Source organism: Convolutriloba macropyga, chromosome 2, assembly GCF_964194025.1.
Source record: "Convolutriloba macropyga chromosome 2, txConMacr16.3, whole genome shotgun sequence".
Classification (NCBI taxonomy): Eukaryota; Metazoa; Xenacoelomorpha; order Acoela; family Convolutidae; genus Convolutriloba; species Convolutriloba macropyga.
Genome location: NC_134469.1, coordinates 60281184 through 60301755, shown reverse-complemented (window position 1 = coordinate 60301755; position 20572 = coordinate 60281184). Strand labels below are relative to the sequence as shown.

General features: G+C 35.5%; 1 protein-coding gene across 1 annotated transcript in view; it reads right to left on the bottom strand.

Annotated features, from left to right (window-relative positions):
- Positions 1 to 608: 608 nt before the first annotated feature.
- Positions 609 to 20572, bottom strand: part of LOC142334563 (DNA damage-binding protein 1-like) — a 60214-nt gene continuing 40250 nt past the window's right edge. The window contains exons 10-12 of the mRNA XM_075382689.1: positions 10993 to 11100; positions 10131 to 10734; positions 609 to 1112 (exon numbers count right to left, since the gene is read on the bottom strand). Coding sequence (XP_075238804.1) covers positions 791 to 1112; positions 10131 to 10734; positions 10993 to 11100 — 1034 coding nt within the window. The 3' untranslated portion in view covers positions 609 to 790. The remainder of the gene's footprint in view (positions 1113 to 10130; positions 10735 to 10992; positions 11101 to 20572) is intronic.

Here is a 20572-nt window from a genome sequence, read left to right as displayed (position 1 = left end):
CCGAAATAGAACGTATAATGAGACAACCTGAATCAATGAGGGTCTTCTTTAACGTAACCGTCTAACGTCGGACGAATTGCTATCGTACGACGGGGGTACGAATTTGCCTTCGGTAGTAGCCACCTGGGGCTTAGGCATACTAGTATACGAGTGAGGGGGGGGGGGGTTCGACTGATGAGGTTAGGGTTGAGAGGGCTGGACGAATGGGGTATTCAAATAGCCTGGTGGAGAAAGACGGACGGAGTGGTGTTGGGGGGAGGGGGAGTGTTGGGGGAGGGGAGGGGTGACTGAGGGAGGTCCGGTTTTGAGTGGGACAAACTTTTGAGATTAAGAACCGCCCTTGAGAATGAAAAAATTGAAAGGGTCAGTCAGACGGAAAATCGGTCATGTGAAAAACCCCGTTACAAAAACCACAGGACTAAAATAATTGCTACGAACTTCGATTGAGAGCAATTAATATCTGAACAGTTTTCAAGCTAGTAGTGGCTAACCTAGTTAGACTAACCAGTTCTTGGGTTGTTTTATTTGCACTTAGAACCGCAATAGTCTCAAAAGTGTCATATACTCCTGTGCTCTTCGTAACGTCTCAAACTATTGAAAACTTGATGTTCTGTGGAAAATTTAAAGCAAAGAATAATCACAGAATCAGCAGCAAATAATCGTAGTTTTTCTTCAATTCAACTTCGTCAACATAAAGTGTTAAACACTAAAGCCGCATAAATTACGTTTTAGCAACGGAACCCAACCGAGATCGCCTAAAACGATTGTTGCTGAACAACAAATTTACAAACTAATGCAATCGAGCTAGATCTTCAATTAGCTTAACGACGTCATCAACACAAATAGATGAGCCTGTATTAAGTTGTGGCTTCAATGGGGAATCAACACCGATGATGCTGGATTCATTCATCAACACATCGTCACCTGAATTGTCTACCATGACGTTCATTTGACGCTGGTTAATAGTGTTCGGGTTGAAAGATAGTCCTTTAAGCACCTTCTCTCTGTCCATCACAGTCATGTCCAAGAATATCTCGATCACATCTCCGTCCACGAAACTCAACGCAGGCTCAGCTCCAAAATCATGACAGAAATCCCTCCAACTGGAGTGGCTACAATCAAAACAGAACTGCAATCCATTTTAAAATTCGCACGTTAAGTAAAATTAAAACAACTCGTATTTCTTTATAATACGATGATTGTAAAAAAAACCTTGCGTAGATAGTACAAAAAAAAACATAGCCGGCAGATTGCCGGAATAGCTGCGAAAGAATAGACCTGCGTGCCATATAATAGAGATAGCAACAGATACAGATCTAAATTGAAAAGAAAATCGACGCCGCTCAAAAAACTAGGCTAAAAAAACATTCAGCGATAAATTAAAAAAGCTTGTTAAAATTCATTCCACAGAAGCCTCTTATTAGAGACATTTACTGCACATATGAGTTCCTTTGACCTTAAACAAATTCAAATTAAACTTAAGTTTTAAAGTGCGAAAGTCATTTTATTGAGTGACTAAGTCACGTATGATCAAAATCTAATCACGCAAATAACCTAAAAACTTTTGCTAAAACGAGTGAGAAATGACGGCACGCGCGCAAATGCCGTTAGAGAGAGGAAGAAGTCATTCAGAAAATTTGACTTTTTAAGCTTTGCGATGTGAACAAATGTAAAACGAAAAAAGAGCGTCAGACGACGAAACAAAAAACATAGCAGGACAAGTCCTGACGAACAATTCAAAGAATTTTCATTGACTAAACAAACATCTAGACCTAAAAAGGAGTATGAGCGAATTGGAAAAACCATTTTAAAAAAAATCAGATAAAAAATTTTTTAAAAAAAACAGAAAATCAATGTCATAATGTCGCATGTCAAGAAAAAAATCATCAGCGAGAAATGGAAATTTGGTTCATACAAAAAACTAGGCCTAGAATGAACTATGAATGAATTTGGATAACCATTTAGAAAAAAATCCGATCCAAAAAATAAAAAAAACAGTAAAATCAAAGTGAAATTGCCGCATGTGAACAAAAAACCACTAGCGAGAGAGCGAATTTTTGTTCAAACATCGTTTTCTCACTCTATTTTAAAATTAGAGCGAAAAAATTTCACGCCGCAAAACCACTCGCTTTTTCGCTCCATTTCCTGTTTCGGCGTGACCAAAATCACCACTCCAATTTGACTTCAAAAATCATGAAAATGTGTGAACAGATCTTAAAAAAAAACATAGCAGGACAAGTCCTGACGTACAATTCAAAGAATTTTCACTGACTTAACAAACAACTAGACCTAGAACGGACAATGAGTGAATTGGGAAAACCATTTCTAAAAAAAATCAAATAAGAAACAAAAAAAAAACAGAAAATCAATGTCAAAATACTGCTAGGGAGAACAAAAAACCACTAGTGAGATATGTAATTTTGATTCTAACAAAAAACTAGGTCCAGATTGAGCTGTGAATGGATTGAGAAAACTATTTAGAAAAAAATCCGATCCAAAAAATAAAAAAAAACAGTAAAATCAAAGTGAAATTGCCGCATGTGAACAAAAAACCACTAGCGAGAGAGCGAATTTTTGTTCAAACATCGTTTTCTCACTCTATTTTAAAATTAGAGCGAAAAAATTTCACGCCGCAAAACCACTCGCTTTTTCGCTCCATTTCCTGTTTCGGCGTGACCAAAATCACCACTCCAATTTGACTTCAAAAATCATGAAAATGTGTGAACAGATCTTAAAAAAAACATAGCAGGACAAGTCCTGACGTACAATTCAAAGAATTTTCACTGACTTAACAAACAACTAGACCTAGAACGGACAATGAGTGAATTGGGAAAACCATTTCTAAAAAAAATCAAATAAGAAACAAAAAAAAACAGAAAATCAATGTCAAAATACTGCTAGGGAGAACAAAAAACCACTAGTGAGATATGTAATTTTGATTCTAACAAAAAACTAGGTCCAGATTGAGCTGTGAATGGATTGAGAAAACTATTTAGAAAAAAATCCGATCCAAAAAATCGAAAAAACAGTAAAAATCAGAGTGAAATTGCCGCATGTGAACAAAAAACCACTACCGAGAAACCGAATTTTTGTTCAAACACCGTTTTCTTACTCTACTTTAAAATTAGAGCGAAAAATATTCACGCCGCAAAACCACTCGCTTTTTCGCTCCATTTCCTGTTTCGGCGTGACCAAAATCACTACTCCAATTTGACTTCAAAAATCATGAAAATGTGTGAACAGATCTTAAAAAAAAAAAAGACAGCGCCCCAATACAATTCAAATTCTTTGAATTGTAAAAAACCAAGAGCACCGCAATTTAGCTTCGCTCAGCTTACAGCTTCGCAGCTATAAAAACAATTTAATGCCCCGAAATTCGGCGATATATCAAAACATAACCGGCTTGCGGAAAAAAGCCATCTTGGACGATAGTCAACCTGGTCGCGATTGAAAAGATACCCAACAGATTGCTGGGAAACAGCCACCATTGACTCCAATAACCCTGACTGGGATTATAAGCAACGAAAATTGCTTTACAGAAAACAATTCTGAATTTCCATTTTGATGAATTTCATAGTTAGAAAATCTCTAACATTCCTCTAAACTCTAAGTTTCTTACCGATACGATACAGGGATTAGCATAATTAGCACAAAAACATTAGACTTAGTAACTAACACTAATTAGAACGAACAGCGGGCATCTAAAACTGGGCTCAATGGATTTATTATCCCGTCTCTAACTTGATTTCGTTTTGACTCAGTTCATTTTACATTGGTCGGCCGAGCAACTGTTGTTTAAAAGCACTTTGAGAAGAATGAAATTAGTTAGGAGAAGCCAAAAGAGTTCTAGGAAAATGTAAAAAACCAGCAGAATTAGATGAAGCAAAATTAGGCAATGTTTGACATAACCCAAAAAGAGCGCAATAATAGCCTCCAAGATGACGACAGCGTTAGAAAAGGAATGATGTGCTATACAATAATGGTTTCCCAAGCTCTAGAGGTTGCTCTAAAAAAGAAGCATCAGAGAATTAATTAAAATTTTGAGACTTCATTCACAGCAGAGGTACCTGTTTAGAATCATGTTTAATTAGGGTTGGCTCTTGATAGCGGAGACGAATAACGTTTCGAATAATAAGGTTTCGGAGCAAATAACCGCATAAAAACACCTGACTAATGTAATAGCTCAAAATTCGGTTGAGATGAATTCACAGCACAGGAAAAAACAGACCAATTTTGAAGGGAGTACAGCAGGCAAACGAAGAACACGACCTCATCAGATCATTCTAGGAAATAATTCGAATCAAAAGCCGAAATAGTGAAGTTAGCAATTTGCATAATACACAGCTAAAAAACTGTCCGATTACTTTGATTCGATACAGTTAAAACCATGAACCGATGCGTTTTCATAAATGTTTTGCCTCGCAATTTTCAAGCTTGTTTTGATATTTTAATAATTAACATAGCAATAAGGAAAATTTTTGTTCAAACACTGTTTCCTCACTACTTCAAAATTAGAGCGAAAAAAATTAACGCTGTAAAACCACTCCATTTTTCGCTCCACTTCATGTTTAGGCGTAACTAAAATTGTCGTAATTTGAGTTCAAAAATCATGTCAAAGAATGTACAGATCTTTAAAACATAGCCCAAAACGGCTCAGCTATGTTTTAGCCTGAAACGACATCGGAAACAACTAGGCGTAGAAAAAATGACTCCACTAACTAAAAATGAACCTCCTGATTGATAATGCAGGCAAAAGCATTTGGCAACCTTTCGCCAGAGTTAGTTCTCATTCAAAAAACGACTGCAAATTGACAGAAAAGGCGACAAAAAGCTCCAAGATGAAACTGAGGAATGGAAAAAGAAAGGAAGGACAATGTAGAAAACAATTTCGTAAAATATTTGGACAAAATTATCCACAAACTCTAAAATGCAATTTCCCCAACAATTATTTAACAGACGAATTTCATCAATTCTTCTGTTCAGGCATTTGCCCGCACAACAACGGGCAAAAAACTTACTAAATAACAAAAAATGCCAAGAAGGAAAAAGCACCTGAAAGAACTTTGTATTATTTATTTCAAAGAAAACTCGATCTGACCTTAAATAGCACCTGTTAAGAACGAAATCTATAAAAAATGGTCCGGATCGAAGATTGAACAACAAAAACAAAGACGAGAAGCTTCAAATCAGCAACAAAATTAAAACACACAAATCGGCCCAAAATTGCTTAAACTAACTCAATTATAGTCTTAAAAAACAATTTAAAATCAATAACCATTATATCAAAAGATAACCATTATATCCAAACGAAACCACTAAAACAGCTAATTTTCTACAAAACCACCAGACTAACCCAAATGCAATAAAAATTTGAAGAAACAAAACTGCTAGGAAAGCGTACAACATCGCAAGATGGTAAAAATAGCTCAAAATTGAATCTAAAACATCATTTTCAGATAGTCCAAATGCACTATTACTAGTTTGGCTATACGATACAAAAAACGTTCACAGAAAAAACTTTGAGTTTAAACTAAAAAAACTGCTTTGAATATGCCGAACGTGATCAAAACTTTTAACGAATTTTTTTCGCACATACTTTTCTCGCCCTCTCAAAAATATACCAAAAACAGAAGATTATTATCGTAATTTTGCTTTTGTGCAATTTGACCTACATACTTTGTTTTCACGCATTTCACTTACTGTTTCAAATACGCTCCAACAAAAACATAGCCAGCAGATTGCGGGAAAATAGCCGGCGTCGACTCACCTCGGGATTGAAACAGAAACAGAAAAAGACAGTATCAAAAAAAATTATTCGGCTTGCAGTTTCAGTTTCATTCTAAAACCATACTTAATCCGGCTTCTAAATTGAAAGCTATTAAGCTTAACAGTAATGTCAGCTAGCAATTGTTCTAAAGAGCTTTGATAACCTAATGCTCTATGACTTAATGACCGGCTTTATCGGTTTATCCAGTTTCTTTTGATTTTGTTCTTTTGACGGTATTCGCTACATTGTGTTATTCAATGCTTGAAAGAACCTAAAATCCATTCATTTGAAAGTGAGTGAGGTAATTCAGAAGTCAAATGGAAATCATGTCTTATGTAAAACGAAAAACGTGATCAAAAGGTAACGCGGAATAAAAAAAGGAGAGCGCCTTTAAACTAGCCATTGAGAGGCGGACGGCGGCTATTATTTACCGGTCAAAAAGACGCAATACCAATACTCCTCTTCGAGTCGTAAAAAGGCAGCACCCCAATACAAAACCAAGAGAAGGCCAAAAGAGACCCAACTATTGCTTTGCGACTATTAAACAAAAAGCCTTACGAGAAAGCTCCAGACAACTGAAATATCAGCAGCATAGCTTTGCAGCTATCAACAACGATAAACTTACGGGAATCTATAACTGTGATTTATGAGTTCATCCCATCTCTATTCTTTTTGTTATGGACTACGACGTTCCTTTCAGGTTGCTTTACTTAGTAACTGTTTTCTAAATGCAATTTGAGCAGAGTAAAACTAACATAAGAAGCTCCAAATTTGCATAAAAAATTAAAAAAACACAATGAGGCCCCAAAATTGCTGAAATTAACTCAATTATCTCTTACAAAAACAACAAAATCAAAACAATTTTATCAAAAGATAACCATCATATCCAAACAAAACCATAAACACAGATAATTTGTTACAAAAACACCAGACTAACCCAAATGCTTTTTTCGAAGAATACAAAAACTGCTAGTAAAGCGTACAACATGGCAACACGGTAAAGATAGCTGAAAATTGAATCTAAAACACAATTTTTAGATTCAGATAGTCGAAATGCACTATAACTAGTTTGTTTAAACGATACAAAACTCTTTCACAGAAAAAAAATGTGTTTGAACTGAAAAACTGCTTTGAAAATGCCGCACGTGATCAAGAACACTTAACAAAATTTTTTCACACATACTTTTCTCACCCCTTCAAAAATATAGCTTGAACAGAAAAACACTATCTTCTTTTTGCACTAATTTGACCTAGAAAATTTGTTTTCGCGGATTTGATAAGAAAAAAAAAGCCGGCGTTGACGCACATCGGGATTGAAACAGAAAAAGGAGAAAAAAATGACAGCTTCAAAAAAAATTATTCGGCTTGCAGTTTTTGTTACATACTAAAATTACACTTAATTCAGCTTCTAAACTGAAATCTATCAAGCTTAATAATGATGTCAGCTAGCAATTGCTCTAATGAACTTTGATAACCCAATGCTCTATGACTTAATGACCGGGAGTTATCGGTTTATCCGTTTTTTTATTTTGCTCTTTTGACTGCATTCACTACATTGCGTAGTCCAATGAGCGAAAGACTTCAAAATCCATTCAAATGAAACAGTGAGTGAGGTGATTCAGAAGTCAAGCGTGAAAATGAAGATCATGTAAGACGAAAAACGTGAAAAGGTAAAGCGAAATGAAAAAGGAGAGCGCCTTAATAATAGCCGTCGAGAGGCTGACGGCGGCTATTATTTACCGATCAAAAAAGACGCTCCACCAATACTCCTCTTCGAGTTGTAAAGACAGCCCCCAACACAATCAATTGTACAAAACCAAGAGAAGGCCATAAGAGCCCCAACTATCGCTTTGCGGCTATTGAACAAAAAAACCTCAAACAACCGAAATATCAGCAGCATAGTTTGGCAGCTATTAGCAAAGTTCCAGTAACGGGAATCTATAACTGCGCTTTATGAGTTCATCCCAATTCTATTCTTTTTGACATGGACTACGAAGTTCCTTTCAGGTTGCTTTGCTGAGTAACTGCTTTCTAAATGCAACTTGAGCAGAGTAAAACTAAAAACAAAGCTGGCAGATTGCCAGAAAATAGCCGCAATAGATTCGTAGATCGGCAGTCTAAAAAAACAGTAAAAAGACAGACCAAAAAAATTCGTCTTTTCATTGAAGGCTGATCTGTTATATTTTGATTAAAAATCTGTATAAGTTATTGCTGCCTCTATTAGCTGATCTCAAATAACCTTCATTTAGAGTGATACACACCCATTTGTCCTTATCTCTTTGAATTAAAGTAAAACATAGCTGGCAGATTGCCAGAAAATAGCCGCAATAGATTCGTAGATCGGCAGTCTAAAAAAACAGTAAAAAAGACAGACCAAAAAAATCGTCTTTTCATTGAAGGCTGATATTTTATATTTTGATTAAAAATCTGTATAACTTTTTTCTGCACACACCCATTTGACCTTATCTCTTTGAATTAAATAAAAAAAAATCAATTTCAAAGTGAGGAAGTCATTTTTGAGAGAGGTAAGTCAAGTGTGACCAAAAACTTAATCACGCGCATGAACAAAAAAACTCGCTCCACTAAGAGCCAAAAATGACGTCACACATGCAATTCAGTTGAAATTGCATGAACGAATGAACAAAAAGTGGCTGTGACGTCATATGGTCGTAACAAAAATCATGACGACGAAATAAAAAAAACCAAGAGAAGGCCAATAATAGCCCCAGCTATCGCTGTGCGGCTATTAATAAAAGTCAATTTCAAAGTGAGGAAGTCATTTTTGAGAGTGAGGTAAGTCAAGTGTGACCAAAAATTTAATCACGCGCATGAACAAAAAAACTCGCTCCACTAAGAGCGAAAAAGGACGTCACACATGCAATTCAGTTGAAATTGCATGAACGAATGAACAAAAAGTGGCTGTGACGTCATATGGTCGTAACAAAAATCATGACGACGAAATAAAAAAAACCAAGAGAAGGCCAATAATAGCCCCAGCTATCGCTGTGCGGCTATTAATAAAAGTCAATTTCAAAGTGAGGAAGTCATTTTTGAGAGTGAGGTAAGTCAAGTGTGACCAAAAATTTAATCACGCGCATGAACAAAAAAACTCGCTCCACTAAGAGCGAAAAAGGACGTCACACATGCAATTCAGTTGAAATTGCATGAACGGATGAACAAAAAATGGCTGTGACGTCATATAGTCGTAACAAAAATCATGACGACGAAATAAAAAAACATAGCAGGACAAGTCCTGACGTACAATTCAAAGAATTTTCATTGACTAAACAGAAAAACTAGAACTAGAATGGACTATGAGTGAATTGAGAAAACCATTTTAAAAAAATCAGAACAAAAAAAATAAGAAATAAACAGAAAATCAATGTCAAAATGCCTCGTGTGAACAAAAAAACCACTAGCGAGAAATGAAAATTTAATTCAAACAAAAAATCAGGCTTACAATGAGCTGTGAATGGATTGGGAAAAACATTTAGAAAAAAAAATACGATCCAAAAAATCGAAAAAAAACAGTAAAAATCAGAGTGAAATTGCCGCATGTGAACAAAAAACCACTACCGAGAAACCGAATTTTTGTTCAAACGCCGTTTTCTCACTCTACTTTAAAATTAGAGCGAAGAAAATTCACGCCGCAAAACCACTCGCTTTTTCGCTCCATTTCCTGTTTCGGCGTGACCAAAATCACTACTCCAATTTGACTTCAAAAATCATGAAAATGTGTGAACAGATCTTAAAAAAAAGACAGCGCCCCAATACAATTCAAATTCTTTGAATTGTAAAAACCAAGAGAAGGCCAATAATAGCCTCAGCTATCGCTGTGCGGCTATTAAAAAGACGTCGAACGGAGTGCACGCAAAAGGAAGAAGCTACAATAGTTGAAGCGAAACAAAATTCGGTTTGACCGATTTAAAAAATAGAAGCGCAATAATAGGCGATTGAGTAGTTGACGAGGCTATCAAAAACTAATTTAAAACGCCAAACGTCAAAAAAATTTCTTTGCACTCAGAAAACATTTCACGTCTACTTATTTTGTTTTCTCTGAAAGTAAGGCATGTTAATCACTCCTTTCAGATGTTCAATTTTGTTCAGCAGTTTGAACGAACACTTTGTTTTCAAGAGCTCAATTTTTCCCACTGACAGAGCAAACAAGAGCCGTGCTAGCGTGGTCTGTCTCCTTACATAAAGTCGATACAAAAATACGAAGCACTCTTCGCGTCCAATTAGTGCTGATAATTACCGCTCAAAGAAGAATAGCTATAATAAAATTTTTAGGCAACCTAAAAAATCACTAATTGTACGAAAATCGCTAAATTTATTTTCTAATAGGAGAGCGTTGATGACAAACCTTATCTTGCCCACACTGTTCACGGTGGCAACAATCCTCTCCTGTAGCTGGAGGAGGAAAGTGAATAACTTAGGTGGCAGCTGAACAATCAACCCAATAGCCCCACTCACAGTTCCGAAAAGAATTGAGGGCTGATAGTTCATCACCGACTCACTTGGGTTGTTCATGACCAGTGACCCATGCCTGAATACGTTGATCAAGTCATTGATGTGATATCTGCCAGTAATCGATAGTTTCCTCCGCTCTTCATTTGTGGCCGCTGCTGAGTCTTTTGTTACTGTGTAAATGTTAAAATCATTCTCTCCAACCAAAAACGTGTCATCGTCCAGAATTTCTACCGCTGTCGTCCAGAGAGGAGTGTAATCTTTGGCGATCTCTTCAAAACTTGACTCTTGAGGCTTGTAGAGAAGTAGAGATACTGATTTGAGCAGATCGCCCACAATGACAAAATCTCCTTTCGTTTTAAGATGGAGAGCAATAATATTGCCATAGTGACAGCAGTCCAGCCTCAGTTCCTTGTCAGCTGCCCATTCATATAACTCTACCATGTGGTTTACCGCACAGAGAATTTTTCCATTGAACAGCTGTATACTATACGGACATCCTAGAGAAACGATAAAAATTCTTTTTAAAAATAAAAGATTTACTTAACTACTGAACTCAGGAAGTTGATAGCACAGCAGAAATATATTTTTCGTGAATTAAAGCCAGTGACGGGAATAACGTTAACGACGTATAACGAGAGCCCCAGTATAACCTAAGATAAAATCTAAGAATTCAATGTTTTAGTCTTGATTTATTCCTGGCCTAAAATCTGGGGGTAAGATATCGTAGATAGTAAGACATAGTTGTTCTTCATCACCTTTGATTTCCTTCTCTGCCACCAAATGCAACTTGCTGTCTTTCCACTCCAATACTAGAAGTCGTCCCTTGTCCGGTTCTGCTTGATGTGGCAAGACATAAGTAGTGCCTGGTGCAAAGCAGATAACATGCTTCTATATATTGTCAACAGATCAAAATCAATATTTAAAATATTTTTTTCTAACTTTTAATCTCGCGCACCCAGGCAAATTTGATCGTTACAGTTAGAGCAATATTTGTGAGTTTTTCTAGTTCTTCTAGCAAAAACTGAAGGTCTTTGATTCAAACCACGAATAGAACGATTGTTATTGCAACTAGCATTCAAAACAATGGCTAACAGCCGACGCATTGATTCCTTTGGAGCAAAAAGAAGGCTCTCGCCTCTTATAATGCAGGGGTACGGGGAGGGGGATAATGCGAATTCAAACTTCTTAAACAAAATTAACAAAACTTTTGCCGCAATAGCTTCGTAGACTTATAATGAAAAACTAAGGCCGAAGAAACTGTATCTTATGTTTTGCTTCTATTAGCAACCATTAAATAACCTTTAATTAGAGGGGAATACTCAGTTAAACTCGACTCCTCTAATAAAAATATAGGAACAATCACATTGAAAGAGACAAAGTCATTTTGAAAGTGAGTTAAGTCAAGTGTGATAAACAACTTAATTACATGAAAGAACAAAAACGCAGCGCTACTAAGAGAAAAAGGAGACGCACGCAAACAATCTAAACTGTAAAATATGAAAAGAAAGCAAATTGTTAGTGAGCGTTATGCCATCTGGTCGTAAAAAAATCTGGACGAAAAAAAAGCATAACAGGTCAAGCCCTGATTTACAATTCAAAAAATGAATAAAGCCACAATCTCACTACCACACACATCTGAAGCACAGCTCTGAATCTCTCGAGGTTTATCAAAGCCCATAATCGTAAGAACAGGAAAAAAACAAGAAAATTCTGAAAAAACGTTCTCTTTTTCTTTCAGAAAATCAGTATTGTCAAAGTAATTGAATCCCATCAAAACATCTAACATGACGCTTCCAATACGCGCACACAAAACGAATAAAAAAATTTGACGAACAAAATTTAAGACAAATATAATTGAACCCCACTTTTTTCTTTGAAAAAGCGGCAATGTTAAAACAGTGGCCTAAACATATTAATATAGCCTATTCCAACCTATGAACTATAACAATTTTCAAGTCAGCAGTCAAGGAGCTACAACTTTTTTCACGCCTTTAAATTACTACATCAAATTCACTGCAATAAGAAAGATTAAAATACACACCTCAGAGAAAAGCCAAAGGAAATATAAATTGACAATTTTGTTGTAAATTGTCAAAAAGTGTTCTCAATTGGCGTGCAGTTTCAGTTTGAAATTAAATTCATACTAGATACAGCCTCTAAACTGCAGTCTAATAAACTTATTACTTATGCTAGCTAGTAATGGATCTATTGAACTTTGATAAAATAACGCACAAAAACAATGACCGGGCTTTATCGGTTTATCTCGTTTCTTTTGAATTACTCCTTTGACCACAGTATTCACTATTCGTGAGTCATAAAATGTCTCGTCTCATGTCTGACTTCACTCAGTCACTATTTCTCTTGGCGGGATTTTCCCTTAAACAAAATCAGTGAGTGGGTGAAGTCAGAAATGAGACAAGAAAGTCGTGACATATGTAAAACGAAAAACGCGATAAAAAGGCAACAAAGAAAAAATGAGAGAGCTCCTAAATATTAGCCATTAGATGCTGACAACGTTAATTAACAATATCTATAACACGCAATCGTAGCTATTAAGAATAATTTAGTTGCTTGAAGTCCTGAACAGATTGCTTTACATCAGGCAAAGTTTTGTACGCAGGAAGTAAAATTTGTCAGCAAAACCTTTGCTATAAAAATGATGAGGACTTCCCAAGAATATTGGCGGTACGACAAGACGATGAGGAACACTGTTGACATATAGATGCGAAACTAGTTCTATAATAAGAAGTTTAGAGGTAATTGATAAAACGAAGTGATGGAAAGTCTAAACAAAATTTGCCTGTACGATTTCAAAAAACTATAACATGCTGAAACCGCTCACAAAAAGCAATTTTATGTCAATTGATGAAATATTTAGCCCAAAAAACAAACTTATCTACAGAAAATTATTCAATTGTTTCTTTTTATAATAAAAGTGCATATGAAAACCTTTAAATCAATCTGAAATAATTGAAGTTCACACGCAACAAGAAAATCCATAATAGACTCATAAACCTGTCTGATTTTGATGACAATATTGCTAGGAAATGCCAAAGGAAAAAAGGGTCTCTATATATGCAAATGCGATAAATTGCAAATGGCCCTAAAATTTTGCAAATTAGCTTGAAGACCTTTGAAGACCTCAAATTTAGCAAAAAAAAAAACTCGTAATAATTAACAAAAAATCAAACCGCAACCATAACAAGCTTAAAACTATTACAGCAACCTATTCAAACAAATTAACCAAAAAAAGATTAAAAACAAAAAAAAAAACTTTCTTGAAAAGGCCGCACGTAAACAATTTTTTTTAGAAACGATTTTCGCACTTCACTTTTTTTTCTGTTTTCTCGAGAAGGAAAGTAACGGTACGAACAAAAAACACATTTTAAACTCTACATTCCAAGCTGTTGAGCAGTCAAAAAGCTACGCTTTTTCATGCATTTCATTTCCTGCCTCAATTGACTCGAATAAATTTGATCGAAAACACAAGTTACTCCTCTAGTAAAAAGACAGTGCCCCAATGCAATCCCAATTCTTTGAATTTCAAACATACCCGGCAAATTGCCGGAAAACAGCCGCCGTTGATTCCACTAAGTATGATTGGGATTGAAAGAATAGAAGATATTGAAAAAAAAAATTTTTGTACAAAAACATTTTTTAAGTCCGATTTATTTTGATGGCATTTCGTAGTTGAACATAACGAACTTCTGTCTCTTAGAGAGAGGCTACAGGGGCTACTATCAATACCAATAAGCATTAGAGATGGTAACTAAGACTTATAGGAACGACGTTCAAATAGCGGGCATCTAAAATTGGGCTTTATGGGTTTATCCCGTTTCTACTTCTGACTTCAATTTTTTATTCTGACTCTGTTCATTTTGAATTCCTTTGCTGAGCAACTGATGTTCAAAATTTTTTAGCAGAAAGAGAGAAGAGAGAAACTAGCCTAGAGAAGTCAAAAAGATATCACGCAAAATGTTGAAAAAGCGGCAAAATGAGGTAACGCGAAATATTTTTTATTCGACGAAGTAAAAAAACATAGCAGGACAAGTCCTGACGTACAATTCAAAGAATTTTCATTGACTAAACAGAACACTAGACCTAGAACGGACTATGAATGGATTGGGGAAACCATTGAGAAAAAAATCCGATCCAAAAAATTGAAAAAACAGTAAAAATCAAAGCGAAATTGCCGCATGTGAACAAAAAATCACTAGCGAGAAAGCGAATTTTTGTTCAAACACTGTTTTATCACTCTACTTTAAATTTAGAGCAAAAAAATTTCACGCCGCAAAGCCACTCGCTTTTTCGCTCCACTTCCTGTTTCGGCGTGACCAAAATCACCACTCCAATTTGACTTCAAAAATCATGAAAATGTGTGAACAGATCTTAAAAAAAAGACAGCGCCCCAATACAATTCAAATTCTTTGAATTGTAAAAAAATAGGAGCGCTATAATAGCCGGCTGAGAAGATGAGGGCGGCTATTAATAAATTGAATATAATAGATCGTTATCGCAGCTATTAAAAACAATTTAGTTTCTTGAAATCCTGAATAAATTTACAAATTTGTTCGGCTACAAAAGAGCCTCAGGTATTTGAAAAATTAAAAATGATGGAAAGTCTGAAACAAATCTACCCCCATGAGCAAACTGATGGACTTCAAACTTAGACAGACTTCATTCCATGTCGTGTTAAACATATCAATTATTGTGGGTTATATTCCACCTGAGGCGGCCGTGGAAGGAAATAGTTCCGCATGTTTGGAAAAGTAAGCACTAAAGGAAGTCCCGAACGCTTCATGTAGATACCCATAGGTTATCGTCTTATCACATTCTCTCGATTTAAACTCTCCCTGAGTTGACAGATGTTGTACGCAAGAAACTAAAAAAATGAAAGTTCAGAAGCTGAAAACGGTTTCCAACTGAGCCAATGTGCCGTCTTTCATAAAAACATAAAAATGTTGGGCGCAAAAGGATGAAAATACACCAAAATTACTGAAAACATAGTCAAAATTGCCACTTGATCTTGGAAAAACAGAACCAACAAACAATTTAAAAAAACTATCAAACAAACAATCAAAACCACTATAGAATAGAAAAAGAACGAAGTAGAATATAAAACGAACTCAACTCTCCAATTTTGAATAGAAACGTCTTTAATGTCAAGTTAAACAGACAAGAGGAGGTTTGGAATTGTGCGTTTGCATAATGTTCCGATCCTGTACATCCCCATCCACTTAATTGTCTACCAAATAGGCACAGAAACAGAAAAAAGTTAACAAAACGTTAAAAAAAATTGTGTATGAAATCGTTACAAACCGAAACCACAAATCGATTTAAACAATACATCATTAGATGGCAGATGAGAACTGTTAGTCATTAATGAGACAAGGAGACATGACAAACAACAACTAGGAAAAAAACAAAATTAAATAATATTCAATCAAATAAAACGAACAACATTAGTTACTAACAAAACTCTAGCTATTTTGAAAACAACACTTAGTAACAAAAAGTTGGCACCAGAAAGAATCGTAGGAAAATAACTTGCACTCCACAAGAAAGTGGATGGTAACGTGTTTTAAAAGAGAATGTAACAAGTCGAGGTAGCAAGGAAACAAATGAACTTTTGTTTGAAAACAAACAATCTCAAAGCTCAAATCATTAGTTAGAAAAAAAAATACTACAAGGATTCACATTTAACTCTGTAGAAAACCAATGATAACTGTCACCAGTGAAACTAACTAAAAAGACTACAAAATTACAACAAACACAATCAAAACAGACAAATAATGAAAACAAAAAGTATCGAAAAGCTCATGAAAAGTCAAAAAATACTCACTGAAAAAACAAATGCTAATTATTGTGAGTTTTATTGCACCAGGGACGTTGGTGGAAGGAATTAGTTTCTCAAGCTTGATTACGTCAGCACTAAAGGAAGTCCCGAAAGCTTCCCGCAGAGACGCATAGGTTATCGTCTGATCAAATTCTCTCGATTTAGAATCTCCCTGAGTTGACATATGTTGTACGTAGGAAACTAAAAAACGGAAGTTCAGAAACTAAAAACGGTTTCCAAATGAGCCAATGTGAGTTCTCGAAGTAAAAAAATGTTCAGAGCAAAATGCTGAAAGCACCCAAAACTACTGAAAACAGAGTCAAATTTGGCACTTGAACATGAAAAGAACCATCAAACAATTTAAAAAACTATCAAACAAAAAAATACTAAAGAATAGAAAAAGAACGAAGTAGAAAAAACGAATTGATCTCTCCAGTTTTGTATGCAAACGTGTTTAATGTCAAGTTCAATAAAGAAGGAGGCTCGGTACTGTACGTTCGCATAATGTTCCAACCATGCACAGCCCATCCACTTAATTTTCTGCCAAATAAGGAAAAAACTGGAAAAGGTTCACAAAGCGTTCAAAAATAACTGGTGTATAAAATCGTTAAAAAACCGAAACCACAAATGGCTTTAAACAATGCACCATTAGCGGTCAGCTGAGAACCGATAGCCATTAATGAAATAACGAGACATGACAAACATCAACAACTGAAAAAAAAACAAAATTAAACATTATTCAATCAAATAAAACGAACAACATTAGTTACTACCACACCTCTAGCTATTTTGATAAGCAGACTTAAAAACATTCCATATCATGCTAAACATATTAATTATTGTGAGTTATAATCCACCGGGGGCAGTTGTGGTAGGAGATAGTTCGCAAGCTTAGAAATGTAAGCACTAAAAGAAGTCCCAAAAGCTTCCCGTAGAGACCCATAGGTTATCGTCTTATCACATTCTCTCGATTTAAACTCTCCCTGAAATGACATATGCTTTACGCAAGAAACTAAAAATGAAGTTCAGAAGCTAAAAACGGTTTCCAAATGAGCCAATGTGAGTTCTTTGATGAAAACATTAAAAATGTTAAGTAACATATAAAAGTGTTAAGAGCAAAATGCTGAAAAAACCCAAAATTACTAAAAAGTCAAATTTGGCACCTGAACATGAACATACAGAAACAAAAAATAACTTTAATAAACTATCAAACAAAAAAAAACAACCTATATAGAATGGAAAAATAACGAAGTAGAATATAAAACAAATTTATGTTTCCAATTTGGTATGAAAACGTGTTTAAGGTCGAGTTCAATAAACAAGGAGGTTTGGTGCTGTGCGTTTGCATAATGATCCAACCACGCACAGCCCCATCCATTTGATTGTCTACCAAATACGGAAAGAAACAGGAAAAAGTTCACAGAGCGTTCAAAAATAATTGCTGTATAAGATCTTTAAAAACCGCAGCCACTAATCGATTTAAACAATGCATCATTATAGGGCAGACAAGAGCTGTCAGTCATTAATGATACAGCCAGAGATGACAAACAACAACCAGAAAAAAAAACAAAATTAAATATTCAATCAAATGAAACGAACAATATTAGCTATTACCAAAACTCTAGCTATTTTGAAAAGAACACTCAGTAACAACAAAAAATTTGGCACCAGAAAGAACCTTAAAGAAATAACATGCGCTCAGCTAGAAACTTTTTATGAAAAAACAATGTCACAGTCAAACGTCACAAGTATTAATGCTATCTTCCAAAATCTAAGTACTGCCCTTCATAGTATGAATTTATGTCTCCCAGATAGTTTCGATGAATTACATACTTAGCATCTAGCAACCCAAAAAGCTGTACAGAACAGAGCCCTTATGCCATCCGAACAAAAAGTCAAATGGGTTAGACGAAAACTGTCATGCGAAAAATGACATAAGAAGAGTACAGAATTAATATAATTGCTACAAACTTCGTTGGAGAGCAACTAGTAAAATTATTTTTCATTTTCGTTTTTTTCCGAGGACTTACCCAGGTTTAAAGTTTTGTCAACATTCTGCTAGTTTCCGTAGTTTTTAAATTTTACCAAAAATTTGCGCAAAAATTCATCAATTTCAACGAAATATGGTAAAAAATTTTAACAATAATATTAATGGTTTTACCTTAAAGGATAGAATAGGGTTAGTGAACTGCTCCAAGAACCACTCTCCATATAATGAACTTATCTCTTAAATGTTTCGGTGAACCACATGCTTAGAGAATAGTGAGCCATAAGGCTCTAAGAAGAACTTAATACTATCCGGGCTTTACCTGTTTATCCCGGTTTTGAGGACGAAAATTCAAAAATGCCAGACCAAAAATCGGTCAAACAAAACATCGAATAAAGACCACATGACTACTAAAATTGCTGCAAAATTCACTTGAGAGCAATTAAAAACCAATAGCAATGAGTTAAAGGCATTAAACAGGTTGAGTTTTACATCTGCACAGAGAATATTGAGACCTGTTGATACTCAGAATATGTCATGCGAATACAAAAGAACAACAAATCAAAAATTCTGTTAAAATTTGCGAGAAAACAGTTTTGAAGCCAAAAAACTACTCACTGAAAATATTCAATTGGCCCGTCATTCAATATCAATGTGACCTATCACTAACGTGATATGACAATATCAGAAATGAACATTCGGATCTATTCTGCTTTGGCCCCTCCCCAGTGTTTTTTACGCCCCCTAGTTACAAATTATACTTTGTTATATAGAACGATACTACATACAGAAATAGCAAGTGCGTCTGGGGGCGTAAAACATATAAGCCCACTAAGCTGAAACAATAGATCCAAATATGCACAGAAAAACTTAGTTGTCTGTAATTCAGAAAAAACAGCCGGCACACTGTCTGAAAATAGCCGTCGCTGGCCTTCCTGATGCACATCAGTATTGAAACAAAAAGGAAAAAAAAGATTAAAAATGGCAGAAATTTTCTAGGTAATAAATATTTCTCAGTTGTCGTGCAGTGCGTTGGAATCTAAAGCTATACTTATTTCTGCTTCTAAAATAAAGGCTATTAAGCTTATTACTGATACCAGCTAGCAACCGCTTCCTTTTGACTTTTCTCTATTGACATTGACCGCACCATTACTTTGCGTAAATCTATGAGAAAAAGAATTATAATCAATTCGGTTGAAACAGTGAGTTAGGTAAGTCAGGAGTGGAAATTGTGGATTACGTTAAACGAAAAACGTGAAACGTGGTCTAAACGTAAAACGAACTAAAAAACGGAGCGCCTAAGATTTAGTCGTTGAGAGGCTGACGGCGACTACTAACCAATTGCAAAAAATTTCTGCAAAAAAAAACAGTCCTAGGAGGAAGAAACACCCACTCAATTGAGTTTAAAAAGAACGTGTCAGCAGTTCTTAGGTCAGTACGTTCACGAGTTTGGACAAAGTGGGCTAAGCAAGCCTATTTGGTGCCATTTTCATGAGAAAGCTGAAACTTCAAAAATGTTGCCAACCTTTTAGCCAAAGAATTCGCAAACTTTTAGCCCAAAGAAGGCGTCACGATATAGCGTAAAAATCCTATAGTTGTTTCAAAACATTTTCTTGTTTTCGTATTAAATAGATTAAAAAACATATATTGGTGTAAACAGCATATTTTTGTGTAATTAGTTAAAAAGCATATAGTTAATTGTTAATTGGATTCAGTCATAAGGATGCTAAAATTGCTAAAGTTCTAACGGTCTGTTGAAAGTTCTAAAAGACCGAAAGATTTAATGAAGCGTAATAAAAAAGTAAATAACACAAAAAAATGTGATTTGACTGATTTAGGTGTCTCATTGAAATATCATATCTCCATATCTCAACAGTAACTTCTGTTAACGATTTTCTATGGAACATCAGGCAAATAAAAATGGCTCTACTTGGAGTGATTTCCATCACTATAAGCTACTCAATGGTTGAAATAGAGTTGTAAAACATAACTGGCTAACGTCGGGCGAATTGCTCTCAAACGACGATCAAGCGATTGGTTTCGATAGTAGCCAGCTGGGTTTATGGAATTAGCGGGTTCAAGCGAATGAGGGGAGGGTTGCGAAGGCAAGATGAGAGGGGGGGGGGGGTTAAATCGACAGGTGAATGAGGGTGGAAAACGGAAGACTTGAGGGGGAAGAATGTGGGTAGGTGTGGCGACTGAGGGGGGCAAACTTTTAAGATTAGGACCCGCCCTTCACACCATAAAATTATCTACACAAAACAGCTTTGGTGAATCTCATCTGTAGGACAAAGTAAATCTTAGAGCTCTACGAGCACTTAATGACCTCCGGACGCTACCTGTTTATCCCGTTTTTGAGGACGAAAACTAAAATGGGTCCGACGAAATATTGGTCGAGCAAAAAATCGCATCAAAAAACACCACAGAACTAAAATAATTGTCACAAACTTTGTTCCGATCAAACCAATCATAACGGAACGTAAACCATTCCGTACAAAACCGATCATTACAT